This window comes from Lissotriton helveticus, chromosome 8, assembly GCF_964261635.1.
Source record: "Lissotriton helveticus chromosome 8, aLisHel1.1, whole genome shotgun sequence".
Taxonomy (NCBI): domain Eukaryota; kingdom Metazoa; phylum Chordata; class Amphibia; order Caudata; family Salamandridae; genus Lissotriton; species Lissotriton helveticus.
This window is the reverse complement of record NC_136069.1, coordinates 600,477,203-600,494,710: the sequence shown is the minus strand read 5'-3', so window position 1 is coordinate 600,494,710 and position 17,508 is coordinate 600,477,203. Positions and strand designations below refer to the sequence as shown.

General features: G+C 44.1%; 1 protein-coding gene across 2 annotated transcripts in view; it reads right to left on the bottom strand.

Moving 5' to 3' along the window:
- Positions 1–15,265, bottom strand: part of KLF5 (KLF transcription factor 5) — a 33,871-nt gene extending 18,606 nt beyond the window's left edge. The window contains exons 1-3 of one of the 2 annotated variants that reach the window (XM_078657425.1): positions 14,935–15,265; positions 9,312–10,182; positions 7,519–7,578 (exon numbers count right to left, since the gene is read on the bottom strand). In XM_078657425.1, the coding sequence (XP_078513551.1) occupies positions 7,519–7,578; positions 9,312–10,182; positions 14,935–15,141 (1,138 nt within the window). In that variant the 5' untranslated portion in view covers positions 15,142–15,265. Of the gene's footprint in view, positions 1–7,518; positions 7,579–9,311; positions 10,183–14,527; positions 14,600–14,934 lie in introns of those variants that run through there. The other variant, XM_078657426.1, reaches the window with a different exon arrangement.
- Positions 15,266–17,508: the final 2,243 nt, after the last annotated feature.

Below are 17,508 nucleotides of genomic sequence, written 5' to 3'. Positions count from 1 at the left end.
CATCACTCTACAACTGTGCTCCGTTGTAATTCCATGACTTTTACACTGTCAAAGTAATGAGAATCGAAAAGTAAACCAAATCCATGCTATGTGTATGCACACACACAAAACACACACACAACCAAAAAAACCACAACAATAACCCCGCCACCCCCCCCCCCCCCCCAATCCTCACCCCCTTCTAAATGTGGATTCAAGGTCTATATTACCTTGAATGTGCATTGGTAAATGACCAAGAGACGGAAACTGTGTGAATCAGAACAACTAAGTAGTATATTTACCTCACAATCTACAGTTGTTGCAAGATATAATTGTAACTTATTGTCAAATGTGCGCCACTCTCTCTACCAATAATTATATATTTATTGTTGAGTTTTGTGCAACACTGCAAGTTGCCTTCAGCACTTCGGCTCTCTTCCAGCTGTGTTGAAGTTGAGCCTGAAAAGATTTGTCTCCAGGAGTTTCTTTAGCTTTATGTGGCGGGGTTCGACTCCAAGACTTGGTTTAAGGGTGCACTGGAGTCTCAGACCTTAAACATTCAGACATCTGCTCTAGATCACTTGAAAGAACACAGATTAATCTAATGGGTCTGACCTAGTTTGAAGATCTAGAGTGTGGATGTTTTGATGTGTCAGCTTCTGCAGGTAAATGGGACCTTTCAAATCTGTAGGTTTAATGCCAATGTATTTGAAGTTTGTGCATATATTGAAATTAGTACTGTCTAGTCTTAAAGTGTATCATGTTACACAGTCTGTCATTATGGGTAACCCTAGGCACCGAGATATAAATATTTAACAAGCAGGATAAATATCAGCGCCCATTTTAAGGATGGTGACTTGCAAAGTTGGCACCAGTTCGCTTCCCCAGTAATACCTCGAAAAATTAAAAGTAAATGAAGTTCCTTGAAAAAACGTTAATTCTGATTTAACATTGCTTTTAGGATCAGCTTCCTGGGACATTATGGAAATAAAACAAATGGCTTTTCATACTGTCAAGGTTTAACAGTCAATACCAGAAGTATGCAAGAATCAAAAGCTTCAAGAGACGCAAAGCTACATGTGGCTTTCTTTACATGTAGTTGGAACAAAAGTGGTCTGGACTGATAGTGCCACAGTCTTTCACCGCCATATGGCTTGCAAAGCATGAGACAGATTCTTCACCAGCCCTAAAGAGCCAATGGAGGTCAGGCATATGAATACTTTCTACTGGGCAATCTCAGTCCGTTTATAGTAGTAGCCCATAACTTGGCCACGGTCCTGTTTGACCGCCAGATTCCAACGTATTCAGGACACGGCTGCCCGATCGCTAACCCACACTTGGCATCAAGATCACATTACACCAAGCCTGTGATGCCTGCTTTGGTTGCCAGTCACCTAGAAGGTGAGATTTAGGTCTTTCGGTGTAGGTATCTTCCGCCCCCCCCTTTGTCAATGACAATTTTAACCAACAAATGCTAACCCACGCCCCAAGAACATGCTCTCAAATGTACAAGGAATTCCAGGATGTAAATGTGGAAGCGCAACTTCCCTGTCCAGGCCCCACTTCCATAGAAGAGAACTGCATTCCCCCTTTAAAAAGGCTACAAAATGGTGTGGGGTCGGGTGGTCGTTATGTTTTCTTTTTGACCTTCTTATTAGGATTTTTTAAAGTTGTATTTTATAGCGCAAATTAGAGAAATATTCTCTCTGAATGTATGCTTTTGTTTGGATTCATCTATGCAACAATAAAAACTGATTTAAACAAACATAAAATTGCTACAAACAGAAGTCTCATCAATCCCCGCGGCACCAGCCTGATCTAATATCCTAGTGTTTTCTCCGCCATTTGTGATACGGAAACGAAAAGTTTGGTGTTGCTACTCTTGTTGCACCTTAAAAGTAACAGAGTCCTAAACCAATGCTATTTAACCTATGGTTTGGAACCAGAAGCACACTGCCGAAATAGAAAGGTGTACTGTTGAATTGCTAACGTAACACATTTGCAAGCATTCCCCTTCATTAAAAAATTAAAGATTAATTTGTTTGAAAAATATTACGCCTATAACTTGTGTGTGGAGACAGCGGTGCATGTGCTACAATAATGACGAGACTGCAACAAGCCACAAGGCCCTAGGCCCATTCCTGAAAGGTCATGGGTCATCATTTGTGGAGCACAAGACTCAGTGGCATCACGTTCCATTGGGTATTCCAAAGGTGGCTGCAGGAAACAGGACCGGCAGGATTCCTGGTCTTCGTTGTTTTCCACCCCCATCTGTTTTCGACAAACCTTTTAGACAGCGTTTACTCTGTGGCTTTTTCTGATGGAGATCTGACATCTTGCGCATGGAACACACGCCACCTCGCCCAAATACTGACTAGAGACAACTCGGCACGGGAGAAATGCTAATTTAGTCAGAACATATTTGCTCTCAGGCATGGGGATGCCTCTCGGCTAGTAAAAGGAGCCTGCTAGGAGCACTGGAAAATGGAAATTCACGTGTTCTGACAAACCAGAGAGAAAAGAGCAATGCTTCCAGAATAGCGGGTTGCACCACAGGCCCAAAGTTCGGGGTACCAAGTGGTTAAACTTCTATTTTTGGATTCAACAACAAACACTACGTGGTGCAGTGGGAACCCATGCAACAGATATCAACACGACCGTGAAGTAAAAGACACGCATAGCTGACCAAAAAATGAAAAACAAAGAAATATAAATCTATATTTCTGCCTACGCTGCCTTGCCGTTATTTTTACAATCTGTGCTGGCGTCTAAAAAGTTATTTTCTGAGTTTCTTGGACTTGAAAGGGATCCCGGCTGCACGCAATAAAGCCGTGTTTCCGTGAGCGCAGCACAGTAAATGGAAAGCCATAATGGCGTGCCCGTTTCAAAGGCAGGATATTTACCACTTTACAGCGGGCCGACTCTATTCACAGTGCGCCGATGTGACCTTTGTTGTATTCTATTCATATTTTACTGGGGCTGTTACAGAGATAACCGGCTCATTTATCAAAATGAAATTTCCATAGTAACATATAGCCTCGAGATATTCTGTTGCTTTACACAAATCCAACAATCCATTCAAACTGCCGAATGCAAGGCCCGGTCTCCATGGCGACGGGGCAGCGCACGGTTAGATCATTGCTTATGTTAGCAAAGTTTTGTTGTGTCTTTCTTTGAAGCCCGGGCGAGATAGTGCCGTGCAGGGCGCACAACACGGCTCGGCCTTTGCCGCCACAACTGCCGCCTGTTTACACCTGCAAAGTGTAGGCCTTTGTAAATAAGGCTATGAAAGACGGGCACAATCAGCTGCACTTTTAAAAAACGGGTTTTACTGTGTGCTTCAGAATAAAAAAATGACAACCTCCGTGCGATTCCAAGGGGCCCGTCTTTTTTTTTGCGATACATTGCAGTGCGTTATTGCCTCAATGAGCATTCCTTCCATGCTTTTACATTCGCATATTTTCTAAGAGTCAGCATGCTCTGCACGTAAGGAGGAGTGAAAAACAATACAGTGTACAATTTACTGGCGATTATAAACACACACCTGCCTCTGCACACTATATATACTTAGAGGTGTGCGTAAATATGTATTAAAAAAATATATTATATATATGTACAAATACACACACACATCTCTAAGTATATATATTTATACAAACATGCGCACACACACACATTTCAATTATATTAGCCCTCACACGATTTATGGGCCCACGGTGAGGGCATACAAGGAATCGAAAGGATATTACCCAGCATGGAGTCTCAAAGGGGCGCAATGCGATTAACACATAAATGCGTGATCTCCTTCACCGCGCATCATCTCCAGGTCCTTTGAAAACAAACCTCGGACTGTCAAAGCTAAGAAGTCTGGCTTATATCTCACAGTGCCTCTTTTTGAAAGATGTGTGGGAGGTAGATAGCGAAATACCCTCCGAAATGCTCACCGGTTGACACCATATACTCCGCTGCTGCTATAGCAAAGCGGCTTGAAACACAGCACAGACTGGGAGTACACAAAGTAGCAGCAAAGCATACAGCGGACATTCACAGACTATAATTAGGGATCACACAGTACAGCAGGCAGGGAAGCCGCCATTTTTAACAGGTGACTTCTCTTTCTCAGTGGCCAAAGCATTTCATGAACTTTCACAGCTGGAGAAACCATAGGACCCAGGTTCCTGACCGAAGCTTTTCAGCTTTATACTCCCAGAAGGCAATTAAGATCGGCCAACACCAGTCTCCTCCCTGTGCCACGTACAAGAACGGCCACCTGGGGAGACAGGCGTTTTCTTGTGGCCACTCCAAAACTCTGGAATCTTTTGCCACTTGTCAGCAAATCAAAAGGGAGAGAGAGGACTAGGTAAGCCAGTCCGGGTCCCCTGGTTATATGTAGGAATATCAATATAGGACTAGCTACGTTGTATTTAGTGGAACTCAGAAGGTATATCTGCGGGCAAACCCTTAGGTTTGGACATGAAGCCCTCACACACCAACCTAGTTGGTGTCATGCTTCATCATCGGGCCCACCACAGTGACACCGAATGTGTCCCGGGTGTGCTGCGACTCCAGATTACTGAGGAGCTGGTATTCTTGCTGAGTGTGCAGTGCTGGTGAGAATGAGGGTGAAAGGTTAAAAGCTATACAGGTGGTCCCAGTTCCCAGTGTATTAAGACCTCCACGTAGGAGCTCTTAATACACTCCATATCGTCCACAGCCTTTTTATCTTGCTAACAGGGGCCCAGGTATTAAATTTACCTTTACCCTCGGGAACTGGGACCACATTCGTTGTCACTGTGGTGGGCCCGATGATGAAGCATGACACCAACTAGGTTGGTGTGTGAGGGCTTCATGTCCAAACCTAAGGGTTTGCCCGCAGATATACCTTCTGAGTTCCACTAAATACAACGTAGCTAGTCCTATATTGATATTCCTATCTTTTGCCACTTGCCATCAAAACTGCCCCGAACCTGATGAGCTTCCGCAGGCTCTTAAAAACATGGTTGTTTAACCAGTAAGAGGATGGCTGACTCCAGTAGCTCCACAGCGCCGAGACACCCCAGGGTATTTGTTGCGCTATAAAAATTACGTAAATAAATAAATAAAATAAATTTAGTATTAGCACAATACTATATTATTGCGCAACACATTTCTACAAATCAAGGTTAGGAGCTCTGTGCACGGCTTACACCGGTTTAGAAGAAGTCGGGCTGCAGAGCAGTTAGGGTGAGGTCACCAAGCGGATGCTGTGAAGATGGAGGTAGGCCATTCACAGCCCACACTGCACCCTCCACTGCCACAGTGAGACCCAAACCAACATTCCGGTCAGCCAACTGGAGCTACAGGTTGCAGAACAGTAAATCGCAGCTGCAGTGCACCTCAGCTCTCACCACATCTGCTGCTCCATAGAGCAGTGCACTGCTTTTGGGAGTGTATGGACTGCCTCTTCATTACACTGGAAGCATTCTTTAGGCAAGCAGAACTGAAACACCCAAGAGCAAATAGCTAACAGAGAAATACTGCACTAGTCTGATCCAAAATGTGAATGACACTTCCTCAAAGTAACAATTGAAGAAGGCTGACAAAACAAGCCAATAGCTGTAGGGGGCTGACCTGAAAAACCTTTATATATATTGAGTTGTTTGCAAGAGTTTTGGAAATCAATTATAGCGTTTCATAGCTAGACCTCAATAGTGTTGTGGAGGCTGCAGCAAGAGGGCCTGTACTAATAGTTGCAGACAGCATTCCAAGTAATCGGATAGGTTGTTCCACTCCAAACGATGAGCTAAATTAGGGGCTCTTGTTACAGGCAAATATACTTTTGAAAATATGGAACTGGGCATAATATGCTCCAGGAGTAAGGGGGGAATCACAACTGGTTTGCTTTTCTACAGATTCTCTATAAGCACAATTAAGTTGACGGGTCAATAGGAAAAACTTTTTTTTTTTTGAAGATTGCTTGTGACTGTGGGCAGTTTCCCAAATCTGAGCAGAATGGTAAAAAAAAAAACACAAATTACAAATAGCTCACCTGCAGACCATGCCATGCACTGTAAGCAGGAACCCTACACATTGTGGGTGGCCGAAGACCCAGTCCTTTACACAGCACTCCTATTACACAGCACTCATATGGCACATGCCATGAGGGCACACAGGACAGCAGCTAGCGGATATCACAAAATCCAGGAAACTTCTACTTTTAAAAATAAAAAAAGGCTGAAGTTCTAAATTCTACTGTTCTATCCAACAGCTAGCTCAATTTTCAAAATAATATCCACAACACAGTACTTCTCTTTAAATCTATAGATCAACTAAGATGTAGAAACGCTTCAAGTGTTTTGAAATGTGATGCCGTTTTGTACTTAACTTTTTATGGCAGCTATGGATGCTATAGGTGCTAAAACTGGAACTGAAAAGCAAGTTTTAAAAGTGTTTGTAATGTATGACATCCTGGATCAATATTCACAAAACGGAACATGTGCAACAATATGTAATTTTCTGGAGGCTACGTGAAGGTTGGCGGAGCTTGGGGAGAAAAAAAAGCAGTACATCTCTAAATATATATATATATATATATATTTCTGAAAAACTATTTAAAATGCACGTTTTTTGGTTCTGGTCCAATGCTCTGCGTCCCTTTCGTCTGATTCAAGAAAAAACGCACCATGTCCTAATCGAGCTAGCACACGTGTTTATTTGAGGTCATTCTTAGGCTCAACAAGTCATGTATACACATACACAACACCCACCCACTCTCCCTTCTCCACTGCAGTACACATAGGCTACAAACATGGGGCAGTGCAAACATAAAACACCAATGGAAATCCTAGGTGTCAAAATGAATAATTGAAAACTCCACCAAACAAAACAAAATAAATGAAAATACATTTTGATACATTAAAAGGAAATCCACTAACGAATTAGAGCATGTCACACCTAAAAAGGTTAACCTGTTTTACAAGGAATATAGAGCAAGAAAATAGAATTCAGTGGGCTGCAGTTTAACTTGGACTTTCTGAAACTCTGTTTTGTTTCGATACTATCTGAGCATGGAGGAGGGGGTCATTGTTGGAGGAGGGCAGCCAACCTTCCCAGGTAAAGCCTCGACAAACCGATACTCTCTCTGTACACAATAGTTCCTCAGCGTTGGCTTACTATCCAAACAGCATTAGTGCCTCAATAGCCCAGCAGAAACAACATGTCAGTGCTGCAGTGGTAATAATACATGCTGTGTGTACAACACCATCTCCAGAAAGCAACCACCCTCACTCTGCCTTAACAGTTCTGAAGCCCCACAAAGCAACGCCAAACAGAAATGTCCTCAAGATAAATGAGAGGGATTACTCTCCAGTGCAAAGTGCCCAGGTGATTTAACTGAACTGTCACCAGCTACAAAGCCCATTCTGCGAAATTAGGCCATTAAATGATCATTCGGAAAAGGGGAAACACGAAGATAAAAGAACAGCTCCAACTATAGAAGCGCAGCTTCATCCCTGGTAATATTTAAAGAACTCCAGGAGCGAGCCAATGAAAAGTACATACCGGTGTGTGTTCTCAGGTGAGCTTTTAAGTGAGACGACTTTGTGTAGACTTTTGTGCATCCTGAAAACAAACAAGAGAAAGAAAATTAGAAATATGAAAAGCGCACCGAGGACTAAAACAAAAGAACACGTTTGCCAGCATTTAGGAAAAAGCGGTATTGCAGTCCTGCCACACGCTTACAGCCTCATACCTCAAAAAACAGGTTAGATAACGTTTAAGAAAATGCTCTGTTACAGTTAATTAAATCATTCCAAGATTATTCAGAAGTTTCATGCTACAATCTTAGGCCTCATTCATAAAGGCGAATTCTAAAAGTAGCTCTCAAGATTCTCCAGGAATTCATATTCCTTGCCACTTTCATTTGCCCTACACAGTCCAATATGTTTTTGGTTGAGGAAAGCCACAAACCTCCACTAAGTCCCCAACATGGAAAACAAAAACGCCGACGGTCACAGTGGTATACTATAGAGTTCGGCATTAAACCGGCAAGTGCTAAGATTTAGAAACATCAACCAGCTGCTTTACAGTGTACGCAACAGAGAACTGAAACAAACAAGCATTGTATTAGTTTGCAGGAACTAGTTACTTGAAAAGAAGTTGTGAAGCATCAACATTATTTTAATGCTAAGTAAATGGATACCACTCAAATAAATGAATAACAAATAAATACATTCAAAAAAATACTACAAACTTACAAAAGGTGCCGATTACTCAAGTACAGAAAAGAAAAATATTTCCTAATGTGGTGGATCCAACTACAGGTTTTCAAAAAAAAAAAAAAAACCCTAGCCATTTGCACCTGCTCATAATTTGGTGCCGGTGTACAGAGAGGAGTTGAACTTTACCCTAGGGCACTAACTGTGGTATGTAAGCTGGGGTCTCCTTTAGGTTCCCCTCACAAAACATTAGCATTAAGCTATTCAGCCTAAGAGACGGATAGTGACATTTACTGCTGTATCTAACAACTTGCATGGTTTCTTGATTAGCAGGTGCTGGAACCAGTTACGTTTCACATTGTTTTGTGTACACAAACTACAAAATGTGATGCAATCAAGATAGTGCTTGACAAATCTGGTAAGTGGGAGAAAGGCATGTAGTTTCCTGCACAGCTACATAAGCCAATGTTGAATTATGCAGCACACATCACAATAAAGGTCATTGGGAGCTTCTAATATCAATATTACCCATCTGCATTTTGGAGTAGGTACAGAACTCTTCTAGGTACTCTTGAATGCCTTTCTGAATTGCCCCCAAAAATCTAAAATGGGAATGAAACTGGAATACTCATACACAGTTAGTACAAATAGGAAGGGGTTTACCCTCTTCGCATGTTTAGAACTAGTGAGAACGAAGATTAGGGCAGTTCACAGGGCACGTGACAGTACATAAAGAGTAACTGCTGCGATACTAGCCCCGTATTCATAAATACTTATGTTAATAGATTTCCATGTGAGCTGGACAGTATAACCTATCAACAAACAGATAACCCCCATATTCAGATCTATTACATGCCAATATTATCATGAGGATTTGTGACAACTCAAACGCTTGTCTGGATTTTTCTTGAGGTAGTCAATGGTAATCGAGTGACACCAGGCAAACACTAGGTCAAAATACAGAACTGTGCCCATCAAAAACATAATTGCCCGAATAACCATTACTGTGGTATTTCTCTTCTCTCCTGCCTTCCTTTGCAAGCCTAGTCTTGGAAAAAAATTGCCAGATGTATTTGTCACCGACTTGCCCTAAGCCTTTTGGGCCTAAAAATGTTCACTGCAGCACCACAATCTCACCTGGATAGTCGCAGTAATGTATCCGTCTCTTTTCAAGGTCAGGGTTGCTCCGCCGGTTGTATTTGACAGGCTGCATCGGTTGGGAAGGAACAGGCAAGGCCGCTGGTAAAGAGGGATTATGAATGGCCATCTTAGATGCAATGGTAGCCGCATAGGATGGGGGTGGATTTAAGTTCTGCAAGAGCTCAGCTTGTCTTTCTGGGCTGCCAGGCTCAGAGCTAGGGGGTGAAGGAGGGAAATAGGTGCCCTCCTGCTGTGGCTGCTGGAGGAACTGGGTGGACATAGTGTACGGACAGGGAGGCAATCCCTGGAAATGTTTCATTGCAGTTTGCTGGGGGCCCGGCGGGCTGAGCGTGTTGCTGTATTCTGCCATGGAGGCAGACATGGTCACATTGTTGAGAGTGTTCATTGCGGCAGCTTGAGAGGCCGGGTTGGACATGTCCATGTCAGGGGAGCTCAGGAGCTGATAGAGCTGGCCCTGCTGACCATTCATGGGGAGGTGTAGCTCCGGGGAGGGGAGCTCCTGCTTGATAAACACGCTGTTGACATCAGCATTTTGGTGGGGGCTGAATATACTAGTGAACTCTGGCAGCGCCTGGGTGGGGACTGTGTCGTTCTGCTGGCTGAAAATGACATCGGGTTCTGTCTTGATATGGGTCACTGAAGGCCTCTGCGGTTTGTAGAGGCCCGTTCTCAAGTGGGTGATGTCAGGTAGGAAGACATTCATGTTGATGCTGTAAGGCAGTCCATCGCTGTCGCCGAAAAACTGGTCGATGCCTGAGGCACTGTCCCTTCGATACTTCTTCTGTTCCAACATCACCGGTGTTGGGGGAGGGTGGGGTAACAAATACTTCTCCATTTCACATCGGGTCTAAATAGCAAAGAGAGAGAAACAGGCATTTTCGTACCATTACAACTGGAAGACAGTCATTACGACAACAAAACAGATTTTATCCCCAGCATACATCTGTTAGAGAAACTTGAACGTCCCAAACACAACCAGAAAAAATACAAGGTTTCATCAATTTCACACATGTGAAAAGAAAGTTTGTTTCTCAAATCTCGCCTGATCCATGGCGAGAGAGAGAGCGAGAGACTCACTGGCGATAACCAAACGCTTAAGACAGAAACAGGCCTTCAGCATACTAACACAAAACTTGTTCCATAATCATTCCTTAATCACACTGTCTTAACTACTTAATTACACATACATACAAACAACAATGCAAACCGCTATCAAACTGCTGCTAATTATAAAGATTGGCTCATGGAGGACATGTTGGTCAGCCTGTGTTACTCTACCTAAAAGGGAATTATTTTTACAAACTATATCATGGAAAACACCTCTCAAGACGTAATTTGACAGCACTGTATTTTGCCAAGATTAGCATACACGGATGGCTGTTGATCTCCACTCCCTATCCTTTAAATGTGCAAGCCAGGGGTCTCCAACATTTTCAATAACAAGAGCAACTTATGATTGCTGAAAATTGCCCTGAGCTACCAACGACTTTAACAAGTGTTGCAGTGGCGAGTATATCAGAGACAGACAACAGTGGCCACACCTTGCCAGAAATAATAGTATTTGCCACCCAGCTGTATGTCACAATGTTGACTGTTGCCAAACATATTGACTGATCCAATATCATGAAGGGACATATATGCGAAAGTATTGATTTCCTGTTCTAAACTCTACAACTACCTACCTTGAAGATATACATGTTCAAGATAGACGTGGAGTTAAGAACGTAAAAAATATATACTTACATTCAACATACTAATATTTTGGTTGGATGAGAATCAAATTGGATACCATAGAACAAGAACCACCCTGATGCATAAGACAGAGTTACTAATAGTCAGGAAAAGCTTTATCAGAATAAAATGCCTTTACATGACTAATTACATATCAATAAGAAGAGTAATTGCCCACAGACACAAAGGAAATGTAAAAAGCAATACATCTCCACAACTCTGTCATTTGCAGGGCAGTTTAAATAGGTTTTGGATTTTCAATCATTTTGTACACAAACATCAATCAGTTTCTCAAAATATATAGTTTTCTATTTTGGGTTAACATTCTCAAAGAAAAATGTTTACTTTTTCTTGCAAAGTGATCTTCAATATGACTAGAGCAGATCCTCTGATTAAGTACTGTGCCAGGTTGCTCTTCGGGAGCTACTTCTATGGTACTGGCGTAAACTACCAGTAACTCCTGAGCTACCGCTGGAGAACCCTGGTGTAAACACTAGTTAGCACAAGGCCCCGCCTCCATGAATTCTCTCTGCTGAGAAATACCTCTGTTGCCGTTGACATGTTTTTCTGCTGCAGTAGCAAAAGTGGGAAAGATAGAGGTCTACATACACAGAAAACGTGAAAAATCCACATTTAACTAAACAGTAGAGTGGAGTTCCTGGAGAGCTTTGGAGACTCTCAAAACTAGCTACTACAAGAGATATTCACAAAGGCCTTCTGGAATATATAAAGTAGTACTCGCCTTTGGGATCTATCCCGAACACATCAGAAATGGAAATATTCCTATACAATTAGTACTAAAGAAAGAACTGTTCTCTGTTTGCAGTTTAACTAATATGGAGGTGGGTGTTTCGGTCGTTTCATATCACAATCCTGTACTCAAATTCTTTTGTGAATTGGCACCAGTATGTGACAATTTTTTTATTTTTTATCTGCAGTGTGGCTGGTAGTGTGTGAACTGTGTCCACTATACGATCTAATAGAATAGTCTCGGTATGGACTTCAGCGGCAGTACGACGATTAGAAAGCAGTTCAACAACGAGAGAACTTTTCCATGCGTAATTTCTATGAATCACGGAGGCGATGGCCTAACGGCCAGAGCTGCAGACTCTGACACCTGGTGACTGGTTGGAAGAGTCCCGGTATCGGCTCAGCATCCTGAGATTCTGGGGAAATTACATTTTCTCAGAGACTGGAAAAAAAATCGGATGTATTGGAATCTGGTATTCAGGTAAATTTTAAGGCCTAGTTCACGCTACATAAAACTGAAAAAACGAATTTTCTCTACCACGGGATGACGTATGGAATTGAAAACTAGCACTCAAACAAGGGGGTACATGTTGGACGCACACACACACACATCGGCTTTGCAAGCCCGCTTGCTGTTTTCCCCTTTAAAATCGTGGCAGCAGCTAGGAGTAGTGCTGCAGTGTAAGTGGCACCAGGCCTTAGGAGTGGGAGGGGCCCACTACACCCCAATTATTGCCGTCTTTCACTACCCAACTAAGTGGCAGGAGGCAGACTGTCAGTGTGCACGAGGGCCAGGAGCACGCTTGCTACGTCACTGTGCGTCCTGGGGTCCAGCTGACAGTACGTCCCTACCAGCTACCGCCGCTTGAGGGGTGCTGAGCAGTGGAAAGGTGAGGGGCTTTCCTTCACCCCGCCGGCACATGCTTAGCAGCCCCCTGCAAACAAAGTCCTGCAGGCTCCGACTGAAAGAAGCTAGTGGGAGGCTGAGGGCGGGTGCAGTCAACGGCAAAGCATTTATCGTCTACTCTCCAGTGGGCACGCGCTACATTCCCCCTGGCAATGTAAAAAGGCCGCGCGCACCACCCACGAAACACTGGCCAGCTGACCCGACGCTTGTTCTCCAGAAAAGAAGGGTCCTAAAACGCCTTACGGGTTGGTACATTTAAACGCCTTACGGGTTGGTATACATTTAACAAACTTTTACAAGCCACCTGAGGTAGTTTTCCCAGGATAGGCGCATTCACCTCGCGCGTGCCTGACAGACACAGGGTGTGCGGGTCGTGAGGCAGAGGGCCACTTCAGCTGGAGCAATGCGCTGCCCCAGAACACCATTCTTTTTAAAAGAAAGCCTTGGTTACCTGTTGGGAGGGGGCGTGGGCGAGGTGGCCTAGGGCAAGGTCTCCAGCAAGCAGAAGGACAATAATGAGCAGGCTCCATTGTCAGAAAATTACCACCCACAAATTACAGTTTACTCCTCTATATCTGAACGATATATAGATTTTTTTCAAAATACTGAGTAATATTTAACATGTCCACTTGTCAGTTTGTCTCCCCCCTCAAGATATATATATATATATATATACACACATATATACACACACACACTGTTTTGGCAACTGAGACCACGTTACCATAACTAAAAATAAGGATCAAATGAGCACCAGTTGATATAAAAGCATGAAGTGGAAAGTTCAGGCTGTGGTTGGGTGTTTGCTGGTTTTAGCTCCTCCAGCTGTTGTGTGTGCCTGTGGCTCTCTGGGCCCCGCTGAAAGTCCCGGGTAGGCCTTTTCTGGGCTGCATGACTGCTGTGCGTGGGTGAGAGCCGCGGCGGCCAGTTGCTCGGTAATTCTGTCGGGCACGTTGTGCAGACCAGCTGCAGCTTTCAACACTGCCCAGACGCAATACAGCAGCAGCACAGACACAGCACCACCAAGGCAGCGGGAGAATCGCAAAAAGGCTCAGCCTACAAAATATCACATGAATTCAACAGTACTGCCAAGTCAGCATTAACGAATCCACAGTACTACGGCTATAGATCACAGACATACACATGCCACTACATAAGGCACCAGCAAAGCAGCAGCATAGACAGAGCACCACTAAATCAACATAACTCCCAGCCAAGTCCCAACGAAACACCACCGTGAAATAAACAACACTGCTGAATATCGCCAATGCATCACCACACCCACATGACAGGGCTAGTACAACTACCATGAAGCAACGCAGCTCAGTGGGGTTTCCAATTCCTTAACAATACAGAGTCGGCACTGAAAATTAATTAAATACATAGGCGCTTTCTTTTCTGCTAGTTTTGTTTTGACTGGTCAGGGAAGGGGGCTTGTGCAGCTAGGAGCTTTGAGTTTGTTATGGGCGGGGTTGGTTATCGGAGTAGTGGCTGCGGCATGTACACAGTGTATATAGATACGATCAACTCTCCCCTGCCAGAAAGCGCGGACATAAGTCAGAGCCCAGAGAAACAAGTCAGCGTGAAATATATAAGCGCTACGCGTGAAATATATAAGCGCTACATTATCACAGACCGTAAATGTCCCTCACATGGGGAATCGACCCCATCAAAGCTGCTCCGAGGCTGGACGCGTTGCCTCGCACGTCAAAATTAGCCTGAAATTGCAGTTCAATCTGAACCAGCCTTTAGCAGCCAGTTTGGGGATGCAATTTAAAAGTGCAGGTACTCGGTCTCACAGTACCTGTTTGCTGCTGTTCAGAGCTATTTGTGGGTGGGGAGGGTCGGTGTTGGTCACCTCTGTGCAAGCTCTGCATCTGGGGAGGGCTGACTGGGCACTGCACACACCTGGAATACCAGTATTCCAACTGTGAGCGGGTGTGGCACTGCTGGAGGGAGACCGTGCCAGGTGGGTGGGCAAGTAAGTAGCCTGGATTCACTACTCTGCTCTAAAGGGGGGTGAGCGGGCTTGATGGCATATATAACACGGATTTTTTTACATGAAGTAATTAAGTTATATTCTAATTTGCCCCTCCACAACTTGGCCATCTCCGCTCGCGGACTTGCCATCCGCAGAAACTTTTAAGACTCAACTAAAGAAATGAATCTGCACTGCCCCGAGCCTTCCCGCTAAAGCTGCGTGCCACCTACCTGCACCATGTCCTCCGGCAGCAGCCGGTCGCCCCCGGAGGGGGTCTTCATTGAGTCCTCTCCATAGAGACCCGCGCCGCCCCCGCGGGCCCCCGGCTGCACTGGTTTGAGCTGGGCGAAGACGGGAGGCTCCTCCTGCGGCATTCCCGGGTAGAGGCGCTGCGGGCCCAGCCGGGAGGACATGCTCAGCACGGCGCTGGTGGCCATGGGGCGTGCAGGCGGCGCGCGCTGCGGGACGGGGTGTGGTGCGGGCTGCTGCTCGTGCGCTCCGGCTCCCGCTCCGTACCTGTGGTCCTGTGAGTGTCTCCTGCCTGGGCCCGGCTGCCTCCGCCTAACTCCCCGGCCCTCGCGGGCGTGGTCGCCGTAGGCGTTGAGCGACGGGCGCGAGCGCCAATGGACGCCGCGGAGAGTGGGCGGAGGGGCGGTGGATCCAGGAGGCCACGCCCCCGGCCCTACCCGGGGAGCTGCGCGCTGCTCCCGAGCACTGAAGAGCGCGGAGGAGGCGGGGACGAGTTGTCCGGGGACCTGGGGCTCCGAAACCCGCACCTGCGTGGAGCCCAGTGCGGGACCGACTCTCTTCGGGTCTGCCCCAGGCCCTAAGAATTTTCGAGTGACAGTTTATGCTGTAGTAATGTGACCGGTTTATGATCCAACCTGGGAAAATAAATAACTTGAAGGTGGGCGCGTTCTTTACAATAACCACACAGATAACTGCAAGTCGTCATGCTCATACACCTGAAGCATATCTGCTACCTGCGTCATGACCTGTCTTCTAAATACTCTCCTGTTATGGTCGCTGTCTTTGTGCTTGCAAGACTTAATATACCTTATTTCTTTTTCTAGCTGTTCTACCATCATCCTTTACTGTGTCTCCAAATCCCAATTTCCCTTTTTCTTACTTTCATTTATGTGCCCCTCCATTATTCATTCGTCCCTTCACTTGCTTGTGTTTTTCACTTTTTGTTTTCTCCAGCTTTTAATACATTTCTCTTCCCATTTTCACTCTTTCTATTGGCATGTTTTCTAAATCGTTGACTTTAGTTTCTGTTCACGCCTTCTTATCCTACTAAATTGTACATTTGCGAAAAGAAACGCGACTTCTTTACATTATGTGTAAATGGAACACTGACAATTAGCAAAACAGCTACCTAAACAATACAACCAAAGTAACTTTTAACATCTTGGGCAATAAATGGACTTTGACTTTTGACTTGCGATCTGCTATGTATGCCCAATGATTTCAATGGAAATGTAGAAGTGCTGGTACTCACTATCCCAAATACATTTGCTTCTGAAAAGTGCCGATACTCTCCATTAAATATACTGTAGCAGTTCCGAGAAGTGCAGGTACTCTTAATTTCAAGTGCAGGTCCCTGTTAGTGCCTGCCCATTTAAAGCATGTCAATTTCAACTGTATTGTGCAGGTGTTACGCTCCACACCTGTTACGTCTGTAAAATATCATTTTCACGAACTAATCCATCTTTCATGTTGCAAAAAAAAGCACGTATGTGCTGTAGGCAACGTTTCTCCCAAACAACTCAGCTTAGTTCGAAAACTGCTTCATTAGGATGACTCCTAGTCATGAAACTACATTTTTTAAAGTTTTCAAGAAAAATATAGTCAATACAAGCAATAAAAACCTAGATGCAAACCAACTCATTTACATATTCAGCATACACAGGCATCCCAAATCTAATTTCATGACTCACAAGTGTTTATCATTTAGTTGAACAGGTAACAATTTTCTATTAGGCCCACATTTTGCAGTCTTATCCATAGACAAATCAGATGTTTTCCTGCACTGTCACTCTGTGTGGCATGAATCAAGGTCTTTGCCACAGTGAGCTGTTATAATGTAATGTCCCTTTTAGGGCCTCTTTATCTGACAGAACCAATGCGTTTTAGGAATATTAGGAAAAAGTACTGTGGCCGTTCCCCAGCCAAGTGTTTCTGTTTCACTTTCGCTTGGCCTGCTGCCTGGTGGGGACTTTTTGGTTACAATCTACATTCAACTAAATAAACCTGCAATTGAACTAGTCTCCTGGCGAGTATCATCATGCCTAACAAATTGGCAACAAGGATAGGTTTCAAACCCACATGTGCAAAGTGTAATGCATTACTCTCCTCACCCATTACCAAATCAGTTTACTTAAAACGTTTATTGTTGATTAATTAAAATCATTACAATAAAATTGGCAAAACATGTAATTTGAAAAATTTAACATTACAAACATTATTGGCTTTTGTATCTTCTCAGCACATCAATGGTGGTTTGCTGTTATTAATTCTTTTTTGTCACCAAAGGGTTTTTGTTCTGGAGCTCTGATTTTAATCCATTCACATCATAAATATAAATACTGCTTTTTAATTTCTGCAACATTTGCAAGCAATGGTTCATAATCCATGTTGACACCTAGACCACTTAACATTGCCGGCCAACATCACTGTAGTAATTTGTTTGACCCATTTTAGACTGGAGGGGAATATTATGCCCCAAAATACTATAGATGCTAATTTGCAACTACAACTTAAAAATCACAATTTTCAGGACACAGCTCTCACCTCCAATAATT